The sequence below is a fragment of the Tachyglossus aculeatus genome, chromosome 2 (genome assembly GCF_015852505.1).
Source record: "Tachyglossus aculeatus isolate mTacAcu1 chromosome 2, mTacAcu1.pri, whole genome shotgun sequence".
Classification (NCBI taxonomy): Eukaryota; Metazoa; Chordata; class Mammalia; order Monotremata; family Tachyglossidae; genus Tachyglossus; species Tachyglossus aculeatus.
Window position 1 is genome coordinate 165832894 of NC_052067.1, and position 12198 is coordinate 165845091.

Below are 12198 nucleotides of genomic sequence, written 5' to 3' on the forward strand. Positions count from 1 at the left end.
GCAAATATCAATCAATCAATCGTATTTATTGAGCGCTTACTGTGTGCAGAGCACTGTACTAAGTGCTTGGGAAGTACAAGTTGGCAACATATAGAGACAGTCCCTACCCAACAGTGGGCTCGCAGTCTAGAAGGGGGAGAATCAAATCAAATATCGTTGATTGATGGTTGTGGACAGCGAACGCATCTACCAACTCTGTTATATGGTGCTCTCCCAAGCCCTGCACACAGTTTATTGATGGACTGATTGATTGGTTAAGGTTTTCTCATTTGCAATTTATTGTCTCGGGATGGCAGGAATCTCAGAAGATGAAAGAGAGGCTTACGCTGTCAGAAGCCGCTGTCTTGCAACTTCAAGGAGAAGTCTACGAATTAAGCCAAAGAGACCCGGTGTTTGAGGCTACCCTAGAGAGACTTCAAGAAGCTGGAAAAGCAGAGGTGAAACGAGCCCAAGAGGAAATGGCGTTTGCCTACCAGAAAAATGTGAGTCTTCAATACAGACCACGTATATACCCTCTCTTGCATTTCCTCTGAACGGGGCTCAAGCGCTGTTAAAGTAGTAATAATTGTGGGTTTTGTTAAGTGCTTCCTATTTGCTGAGCACTGTTCAAACTGCTGGGGGTGGATGCAAGATAATTAGGTTGGATATAGTGCCTACCCTACATGGGGCTCAAAGACTTAATCCCCATTTTATAGATGATGTAACTGAGGCACAGAGAAGTGAAATGACTTGCCCAAGGTCACTCAGCAGACATGTGGCAGAGCGGGGATTAGACCTCAGGCACTCTGACTCTCAGGTCTGGGCTCTAATAATAATAGAAATGATCATTCATTCATTCATTCAATCGTATTTATTGAGCACTTACTGTGTGCAGAGCACTGTACTAAGCACTTGGGAAGTACAAGTTGGCAACATATAGAGATGGGCCCTACCCGACAATGGGCTCACAGTCTAGAAGGGGGAGACAGACAACAAAACAAAACATGTGGTCAGGTGTCAAGTCATCAGAATAAATAGAAGTAAAGCTAGATGCACATCATTGACAAAATAAATAGAATAGTAAATATGCAAAGGTAGAATAAATAGAGTAAAAAATCTGTACAAACTTATATACAGGTGCTATGGGGAGGGGGAGAGGAAAAAGGGGGCTCAGTCTGGGAAGGCCTCCTGGAGGAGGTGAGCTCTCAGTAGAGCTTTGAAGGGAGGAAGAGAGCTAGCTTGGCGGATATCCCCCGGGCCTGGATTGCCCTCCCTCTGCCCATCTGCCAAGCTAGCTCTCTTCCTCCCTTCAAGGCCCTACTGAGAGCTCACCTCCTCCAGGAGGCCTTCCCAGACTGAGCCCCTTCCTTCCTCTCCCCCTCGTCCCCCTCTCCATCTCCCCCATCTTACCTCCTTCCCTTCCCCACAGCACCTGTATATATGTATATATGTTTGTACATATTTATTACTCTATTTATTTATTTTACTTGTACATATCTATTCTATTTATTTTATTTTGTTAGTATGTTTGGTTTTGTTCTCTGTCTCCCCCTTTTAGACTGTGAGCCCACTGTTGGGTAGGGACTGTCTCTATATGCTGCCAATTTGTACTTCCCAAGCGCTTAGTACAGTGCTCTGCACACAGTAAGCGCTCAATAAATACGATTGATGATGATGATGATGATGATATGTGGAGGGAGGGCATTCCAGGCCATGGGGAGGATGTGGGCCGGGGGTAGATGGTGGGACGGGCGAGAACGAGGTACAGTGAGGAGGGTTAGTGGTGGCAGAGGAGCGGAAGGTGTGGGCTGGGCTGGGGAAGGAGAGAAGGGAGGTGAGGTAGGAGGGGGCGAGGGGATGGACAGACTTGAAGCCGAGAGTGAAGAGTTTTTGCTTGATGCGTAGGTTGACTGGTAGCCACTGGAAATTTAGTACAGTGCTCCGCACACAGTACGTTCTCAATAAATATGATTGAATCAATGAATGAATTTAAGTGCTTACTATGTGCCAGACACTGTACTAAGCGCTGGAGTGGATACAAGCCAATTGGGTTGGACACAGTCCCTATCCCACATGGGGCTTAGAGTCTCACTTCCCATTTGACAGATGAGGTAGCTGAGGCCCAGAGAAGTGAAGTGACTTGCCCACAGTCACAGAGCAGATGAGCGGCAGAAACGGGATTAGAACCCATGACCTTCTGATTCCCGGGCCCGGGCTGTATATCAACTAAGCCATGCTGCTTCTCAAATGGCCAGCTATACTGCACTACTTCTCTTCCTCAAGGCTATCTATCAATCAATCAGTGCTATTTACTGAATGCTTAATGTGTGCAGAACACTGTGCTAATTGCTTGGGAGAATATAGTCCACCAGAGTCAGTGGATGCATTTCCAGCCCATGAGGAGTTTACAGTCTAGAGGCTATAATTTGCAACAAATCATATTTTATCACACTTCCTCCAGGAAGTCTCCCTTGATGAACTTATCTCCCCATCCTTTTCACCTCGCTACTGTCACTTACACAAGTAATAATAATAATAATAATAAATCTATAGTCATTACTATAGATTTTAGATTTTAGACCCCTTTTAGACTGTGAGCCCACTGTTGGGTAGGGACTGTCTCCATATGTTGCCAATTTGTACTTCCCAAGCGCTTAGTAAAGTGCTCTGCACATAGTAAGCGCTCAATACGATTGATGATGATGATGATGATTACTATGTAAGCACTATCATAGTGCTTATTATGTGCAAAGCACTGTTGTAAGTGCTGGGGAGGATACAAGGTGATCAGGTTGTCCCACAGGGGGCTCACAGTCTTAACCCCCATTTTACAGATGAGGTAACTGAGGCTCAGAGAAGTGAAGTGACATGCCCAAAGTCACACAGCTGACAATTGGCGGATCCTGGATTAGAACCCATGACCTCTGACTCCAAAGCCTGGGCTCTTTCCACTGAGCCACACTGCTTCTCTAATAATGACAATGATATAATAATAATAGTATGTTAGGCACTTGCTATGTGTCAAGCATTTTTCTGAACAGTGGGGTAGATTCAAGTTATCATGTTGGACACAGTCCCTGTCCCTCATGGGGCTCACAGATTAAGTAGGAGTGAGAACAGAGATTGAATTCCAATTTTACAGTTGAGGGAAGTGAGGCACAGAGAAGTAAGGTGACTTACCCAAAGCCACACAGCAGGAACTGTATGAGAAGCAGCTAAGTCCATACCCCTAAGCACTATAACAATAATAATAACAATAATAAGAATGGTATTTAAGTGCCAAGCACTGTTCTAAGTGTTGGGGTAGATACAAGTTTGGCTGGATATGGTCCCCATCCCACATGGGGCTCACAGTCTTAATCCCCATTTGACAGATGAGGTCACTGAGGCATAGGGAAGTGAAGTGACTTGCCCAAAGTCACACAGCAGACAGGTGGCAGATCCAAGATTAGGACCCAGGTCCTTCTGTCTCTCAGCCCTGGGCTCTATCCACTAGGCCATGCTGCTATTACTACTATCTCTACCACCATACTGTTGCTACTATTATTATAATATTATCATCAATTGTATTTATTGAGTGCTTACTATGTGCAGAGCACTGTACTAAGCGCTTGGGAAGTACAAATTGGCAACATATAGAGACAGTCTCTACCCAACAGTGGGCTCACAGTCTAAAAGGGGGAGACAGAGAACAAAACCAAACATACTAACAAAATAAAATAAATAGAATAGATATGTACAAATAAAATAAATAAATAGAGTAATAAATATGTACAAACATATATACAGGTGCTGTGGGGAAGGGAAGGAGGTAAGATGGGGGGGATGGAGAGGGGGACGAGGGGGAAAGGAAGGAAGGGGCTCAGTCTGGGAAGGCCTCCTATTATTTATTATTATTATAATATTATTGTCATGGTACTTGTTAATAGCTTACTATAATGATGGCATTTGTTAAGCACTTACTATGTGCAAAGCTCTGTTCTAAGCGCTGAGGGGGATACAAGGTGATCAGGTTTTCCCACGTGGGGCTCACAGTCTTCATCCCCATCTTACAGATGAGGGAACCGAGGATCAGAGAAGTTAAGTGACTTGCCCAGGGTCACACAGCAGACATGTGGCAGAGCCTGGATTCGAACCCATGGCCTCTGTCTCCCAAGCCCGGGCTCTTTCCACTGAGCCATGCTGCTTCTCTAATAATAATGATGGTATTTGTTAAGCGCTTACTATGTGCAAAGCACTGTTCTAAGCGCTGGGGTGATCAGGTTGTCCCATGTGGGGCTCACAGTCGTAACTATGTGTCTGTGAGCCTCATGTGGGACAGTGTCTTTGTCTATGCAGATTTGCTTGTAACCACCCCAGCGGGAATGTGTCCATTTATTGTTGTATTATACTCTCCCAAGTGCCTAGTACAGTGCTCTGCACCCAATAAGCGCTCAGCAAATACAACTGAATACAATTTAATGAACAGAGTGCTATCCTGGACCAAGGAAGAGAGAAAGCTTCATCTGATTGATAGTTTGTAAACAGGGCTGAATCACACCACAGATCATATTTTCAATCATGTTTTCTCATATTAGATAAAAGATCTTTAACATTAATATTGGTTTAGTTATAAATATAAATCATTTACTCACATGAAATAGCACAATGGGTTACTTTTGATATTTAAACATGACCTGCTTAGATTTATTTTTTTTAAGTGGTTTTCTTTTAAATTCTACCACCAAATGCAGGATGAAGCTTCAGTCATCTTCAGTGGTTAAAAAAAGATATAAAAAGTAAAGGTACGGGGCTCAATTAAGGCATTAAATTAAATTAAAAGTCATGGGGAGAGACAAAATTTAAGTATCAATATAAGGATCTATCAATTATATTTACTGAGCGTTTATTCCATGTGGAACACTGTACTAAGCACTTGGGAGAGTATAGTAGAATAGATTTGAGAGAAGCAGCGTGGCTCAGTGGAAAGAGCCCCGGCTTTGGAGTCAGAGGTCACGGGTTCAAATCCTGGCTCCGTCAATTGTCAGCTGTGTGACTTTGGACAAGTCACTTCACTTCTCTGGGCCTCAGTTACCTCATCTGTAAAATGGGGATGAAGACTGTGAGCCCCCCATGAGACAACCTGATCACCTTGTAACCTCCCCAGCACTTAGAACAGTGCTTTGCACATAGTAAGCACTTAATAAATGTCATCATTATTATTATTATTTGTTTCCAATACTTTCTTCCCATTTGAACTTTCAGATTGTCCACCCCATGAGGGACAGAGAGCATGTTTAATTCCCACCTATGTATTCTCTCCCAGCATCTAGTAGTATAGTCCTATGCCCACAGTAATCCTGGTTCCCCCTCATGTCTGCTGTGTGAACTTGGGCAAGTCACTTCACTTCTCTGGGCCTCAGTTACCTCATCTGTAAAACGGGGATTAAGAGTGTGAGCCCCATTTGGGCCGAGGCCTCTGTCCAACCTGATTAACTTGTATTTCCACTAGCCCTTAGAACAGTGCTTGGCACATAATAATAATAATAATAATAATAATAATAATAATAATAATAATAATTGTATTTGTTAAGCACTTACTATGTGCCAAGCACTGTTCTAAGCGCAGGGGGGGATACAAGGTGATCAGGTTGTCCCACATGGGGCTCACAGTCTTAATCCCCATTTTACAGATGAGGGAACTGAGGCACAGAGAAGTGAAGTGGCTTGCCCAACGTCATACAGCTGACAAGTGGCGGAGCCGGGATTCGAACCCATGACCTCTGACTCCCAAGCCCGTTTTCTTTTCACTGAGCCATGCTGCTTCCCCAAGCAAGTGTACAACGCAAGTGCTTACCATGTACCAATATTATTAAGTGCTTAATGAATACTATTACTGAACTAGTAGGACGCAACTGTTTCCTTGGGAATCAGCGTGGCTCAGTGGAAAGAGCACGGGCTTGGGAGCCAGAGGTCGTGGGTCCTAATCCCGGCTCCACCATGTCAGTATGTTACTTTGGGCAAGTCACTTAACTTCTCTGGGCCTCAGTTACCTCATCTGAAAAATGGGGGTTAAGACTGTGAGCCCCACGTGGGACAACCTGATAATAATAATAATAATAATAATAATAATAATAATAATAATAATAATAATAATGGCATTTCTTAAGTGCTTACTATGCGCCAAGCAGTGTTCTAAGCGCTGGGGGGGATACAAGGTCATCAGGTTGTCACACCAGGTTGTATCTCTCCCCACAGTGCTTAGAACAGTGCCTAAGCACTTAACAAATGCTGTCGTTGTTATTATTATTATTGTGTAGGTGATGTAAAACAAAGGGAAAATAGGATGAGAAAATATCTCTACCCCATTCCAGTCCATACTTCACTCTGCTGCCCGGATAATTTTTCTGAAAAACCATTCAGTCCATACCTTGCCACACCTCAATCAATCAATCAATCAATCAATCGTATTTATTGAGCGCTTACTGTGTGCAGAGCACTGTACTAAGCGCTTGGGAAGTACAAGTTGGCAACATATAGAGACGGTCCCTACCCAACAGTGGGCTCACAGTCTAGAAGGGGGAGACAGAGAACAAAACCAAACATATTAACAAAATAAAATAAATAGAATAGATATGTGCAAGTAAGATAAATAAATAGAGTAATAAATATGTACAAACATATATACATATATACGTCAAGAATTTTCAGTGGTTGCCTATCCCCGCTCTAGACTGTAACCTTGTTGTGGGCAGGGAATGTGCCTGTTTATTGTTGGATGTACTCTCCCGAGCGCTTAGTACAGTGCCCTGCACACAGTAAGCATTCAATAAATATGATTGAATGAATGAATGAATACAGTGCCCAGCAAATAGTAAGCGCTTAACAAATGCCAATTTGTTTTCTTCGAAGCTGCACAGACTGAGAATCAGCCTGAGGCGTGTTAACTAACAGGTTTCTTCCTCTCTTTCTCCCTTCACTGCCTAAAAAGCACAAATTGTGCCTGCGCCTAGTGGCCCTATAAGTGTCACTCTCCAGATGGAATATACTTTGTTCCTTTCATCACAAGGCTATTTTCCAAGCCTTCTATCATTTTTATTCCCCTTCTCTGAAATGCAGGCCTCTTGGATTTCCTCTCATAAGGCTCATTTGCTAATCCTTTTTCTTCTCCCTATTCATTCATTCATTCATTCATTCATTCATTCAATCGTATTTATTGAGCACTTACTGTGTGCAGACCACTGCACTAAGCGCTTGGGAAGTACAAGTCGGCAACCTATAGAAATGGTCTCTACTCAACAACGTGCTTACAATCTAAAAGGGGGAGACAGACAACAAAACAAAACATGTGGACAGCTGTCATCAGAATAAATAGAAATAGAGCTAGATGCACATCATTACCACAATAAGCAGAATAGTAAGTATGTACAAGTAAAATAAATAGAGTAATAAATCTGTACAAACATATATACAGGTGCTGTGGGGAGGGGAAGGAGGTAGGGCCGGGGGGATGGGGAGGAGGAGAGGAAAGATACATGCATATCTACATACTGTACTCTCCCAAGCACTCAGTACAGTGCTCTACACATAGTAAACACTCAAATACCACTGACTAGCTGGTCAACCTCAGCCTGGGCCTATCACAGTCCCTTTTTCCCAAAGACAGTTTGATATTTTGCAGTGTGAGTGTTGAACAAATGTCGAGAAGCAGCGTGGCTAGAGCCCGGGCCTGGGAATCAAAAGAACTGGGGTTCCAATCCCGGCTCTACCACGTGTCTGCCTGTGACCTTGGGCAAGCCACTTCACTTCTCTGGGCCTCAGTCTCCTCATCGGAAAACGGGGATGAAGTCTATCTACAGTCAAAGTGAAGGTCAGTTTCTTGGGCCAGGCAAACTTACAGACTGGGAAAAGGAAATCAACTCTCCACCTAATCCATCAATCAGTCAGTGGTATTACTGTCTGAAGAGCTCTGTACTAAGCCCTTGGGAGTGTACAGTACAACAGGGTTGGTAGACATGTTCCTTTCCCACAGTGAGCTTACGGCCTAGAGTGGGAATCTTGTCTTATGTTGTCGAGTCAATCAATCAATCAATCATATTTATTGAGCGCTTACTGTGTGCAGAGCACTGTACTAAATGCTTGGGAAGTACCAGTTGGCAACATATAGAGGCAGTCCCTACCCAACAGTGGGCTCACAGTCTAGAAGGGGGAGACAGAGAACAAAACCAAACATATTAACAAAATAAAATAAATAGGATAGATATGTACAAGTAAAATAAATAAATAAATAGAGTAATAAATATGTACAAACATATATACATATATACAGGTGCTGTGGGGAAGGGAAGGAGGTAAGATGGGAGGGTGGAGAGGGGGACGAGGGGGAGAGGAAGGAAGGGGCTCAGTCTGGGAAGGCCTCCTGGAAGAGGTGAGCGCTCAGTAGGGCCTTGAAGGGAGGAAGAGAGCTAGCTTGGCGGATGGGCAGAGGGAGGCCATTCCAGGCCTGGGGGATGAGGTGGGCCGGGGTCGACGGCGGGACAGGTGAGAACGAGGACCAGTGAGAAGGTTAGCAGTGGCAGAGGAGCGGAGGGCGCAGGCTGGGCTGGAGAAGGAGAGAAGGGAGGGGAGGTAGGAGGGGGCGAGGGGATGGACAACCTGGAAGCTGAGGGTGAGGAGTTTCTGCCTGATGCGCAGATTGATTGGTAGCCACTGGGGATTTTTGAGGAGGGGAGTAACATGCCCAGAGCGTTTCTGGACAAAGACAATCCGGGCAGCAGCATGAAGTGTGGATTGAAGTGGGGAGAGACACGAGGATGGGAGATCAGAGAGAAGGCTGATGCCGTAGTCCAGACGGGATAGGATGAGAGCTTGATCGAGCAGGGTAGCGGTTTGGATGGAGAGGAAAGGGTGGATCTTGGCAATGTTGCGGAGCTGAGACCGGCGGGTTTTGGTGATGGCTTGGATGTGAGGGGTGAATGAGAGAGCGGAGTTGAGGATAACACCAAGGTTGTGGGCTTGTGAGATGGGAAAGATGGTAGTGCCATCAACAGAGATGGGAAAGTCAGGGAGAGGGCAGGGTTTGGGAGGGAAGACGAGTTCAGTCGAGTCGTGTCTGACCCATAGAGACTCCATGGACATATCTCTCCTGACCCCCACACCTCCATCTGCAGTCATTCTGGTAGTGGATCCAGAGAGTTTTCTTGGGAAAAATCTGGAATTGGTTTACCATCGCCTTCTTCCATGCAGTAAACTTGAGTTTGTGCCCTGGAATCTCTCCCATGCCGCTGCTGCCCAGCACGGGGGAGTTTTGACTTCTAGCAGATTGCCTGCCACTCGCTAGCAACCGGCAAAGTTAGGACTATCAGGCAAAAACTCTTCACCCTGGGCTTCAAGGCTGTCCATCCCCCCGCCCCCTCTTACCTCACCTCCCTTCTCTCCTTCTCCAGCTCAGCCCGCACCCTCCGCTCCTCTGCCACTAATCTCCTCACCGTGCCTCATTCTCGCTGTCTCGCCGTCGACTCCCAGCCCAAGTTATCCCCCTGGCCTGGAACGTCCTCCCTCCGCACATCCGCCAAGCTAGCTCTCTTCCTCCCTTCAAAGCCCTACTGAGAGCTCACCTCCTCTAGGAGGTCTTCCCACACTGAGCCCCCTCCTTCCTCTCCTCCTCCTCCCCGTCCCCATCCTCCCCACCGCCTTATCTCCTTCCCCTCCCCACAGTACCTGTAAATATGTTTGTACGTATTTATCACTCTATTTTATTTGTACATATTTATTCTATTTATTTTATTTTGTTAATATATTTTGTTTTGTTGTCTTCTCCCCCTTCTAGACTGTGAACCCACTGTTGGGTAGGGACTGTCTCTATATGATGCCAACTTGTACTTCCCAAGTGCTTAGCACAGTGCTCTGCACACAGTAAGCGCTCAATAAATACAATTGAATGAATGAATGAATGACAGGCCTCTGCTTCACTCTCCTTCCCATAGTCAAGACTGGTAGAGAAATGGAAACTCTCCAGGTGCCATTCTGAGAGGGAAGAGTGGGAAACAAACATGAAAATGAATTCCAGATGGATATGTACGTAAGTGCTGTGGTCATGAAATGAAAACTGAAGGGTTTGAAATAGGCAGTGGCCTAGTGAATAGAGCACGGGCCTGGAGTCAGAAAGTCATGGGTTCTAAACCTAGCTTCGCCACTTGTCTGCTGTGTGACCTTGGGCAACTTACTTCACTTTTCTGGGCCTCAGCTTATCTGTAAAATGGAGACTGATACTGTGAGCCCCATGTGAGACAAAGCAAAGCAAAGCAAAAGCATCAAGCAAAAACTCCTCACTCTTGGCTTCAAGGCTGTCCATCACCTCGCCCCCTCCTACCTCACCTCCCTTCTGTCCTTCTGCAGCCCAGCCCGCACCCTCCGCTCCTCTGCCACCACTAACCTCCTCACTGGGCCTCCTTCTCGCCTGTCCCACTGCCGACCCCCGGCCCACGTCTTCCCCTGGCTCGGAATGCCCTCCCTCCACACATCCGCCAAGCTAGCTCTCTTCCTCCCTTAAAAGCCCTACCAAGAGCTCACCTCCTCCAAGAGGCCTTCCCAGACTGAGCCCCCTTTTCCCTCTCCTCCTCCCCATCCCCCTCGCCCTACCTCCTTCCCCTTCCCACAGCACCTGTATATATGTTTGTACAGATTTATCACTCTATTTTACTTGTACATATTTACTATTCTATTTATTTTGTTAATGATGTGCATTTAACTTTAATTCTATTTGTTCTGATGACTTGACACCTGTCCACATGTTTTGTTTTGTTGTCCGTCTCCCCCTTCTAGACTGTGAGCCCACTGTTGGGTAGGGACAGTCTTTATATGTTGCCAACTTGTACTTCCCAAGTGCTTAATACAGTGCTCTGCCCACAGTAAGCGCTCAATAAATACGATTGAATGAATGAATGAATGTGAGCCCGTTGTTGGGTAGGACCGTCTCTATATGTTTCCAACTTGTACTTCCCAAGCGCTTAGTACAGTGCTCTGCCCACAGCAAGTGCTCAATAAATACGATTGAACGAATTGAATAAATGAATGACAGGAACTGTGTCCAACCTGATTTACTTGTATTCACCCCAGCACTTAGTACAGTGCCTGGCGCATAGTAAGTGCGTTACACATACCATAATTAATGAAAAGCAGCGCGGCTTAGTGAGTACAGCTAAGGTCTGGGACTTCGAAGGTCACGGTTTCTAATCCCGGCTCTGCTGCTTGTCTGCTGCATGGCCTTGGGCAAGTCACTGCACTTCTCTGGTCCTCAGTTCCCTCATCTGTAAAATGGGGATTAGGATTGTGAGCCCCACGTGCGACTGGGACTGTGTCCAACCCGATTTGCTTGCATCCACCCCAGTGCTTAGTACAGTGACTGGCACATAGTAAGCACTTAACAAATATGGTATTATTAGAAGGGAGGGCGGGGTGGGAAAATGAGGGCTTAGTCAGGGAAGACTTCTTGGAGGAGATGGGCTATTAATAAGACTTTGAAGGAAGTGAGAGGGATTGTCAGGCATGTAGGGGAAGGGCGTTTCAGGCCAGAGAGAGGTTGTGGGCAAAGGGTTGGCGATGAGTTAGACAAAATCAAGGGACGTTGGAGTAGCATGTCATCAGAGGAGCAAAGTTAACCTGCTGTGTAGACTTGGGAGTCAGAGGATCTGAGTTCTAATCCTAGCTCCAATCCTTTTCTGCTGTGTGACCTTGGGCGAGTCACTTCACTTCTCTGTGCCTCAGTTCCCTCATCTGTAAAATGGGGATTAAGACTGTCAGCCCTCACGTGGGACAAGGACTCTGTCCAGCCTGATGAGCTTGTATTTTCCCCCGTGCTTAGTACAGTGCCTGGAACGTAGTGAGCACTTAATACCACTAAAAAAAAAAATAGCGAGGTTATGTAGAAGCAGGGAATATCCTGAATGCCTTAAAACTGATGGAGATGCATCGTGGCCTTGCGGATAGAGCAAAGGCCTGGGAGTTAAGTAGATCTGCGTTCTAATCCTGGCTCTGCCACATGTCTGCTGTGGGACCTTGGGCAAATCACTTCACTTCTCTGGACCTCATTTATAAAATGGGGATTAAGAGTGTGAACCTCCTGTGGTTCAGGGATCGGACCCAATCTGATTACCTTATCTTTACCCTAGCGCTTAGAACAATCAATCAATCTATCAATCGTATTTATTGAGCGCTTACTGTGTGCAGAGCACTGTACTA

At 45.6% G+C, this 12198-nt stretch overlaps 1 protein-coding gene across 1 annotated transcript in view; it reads left to right on the plus strand.

Moving 5' to 3' along the window:
* The first annotated feature begins 429 nt into the window (after positions 1–429).
* LMNTD1 (lamin tail domain containing 1) overlaps positions 430–12198 on the plus strand; it is a 242410-nt gene continuing 230641 nt past the window's right edge. The window contains exon 1 of the mRNA XM_038741112.1: positions 430–482. Coding sequence (XP_038597040.1) covers positions 459–482 — 24 coding nt within the window. The 5' untranslated portion in view covers positions 430–458. The remainder of the gene's footprint in view (positions 483–12198) is intronic.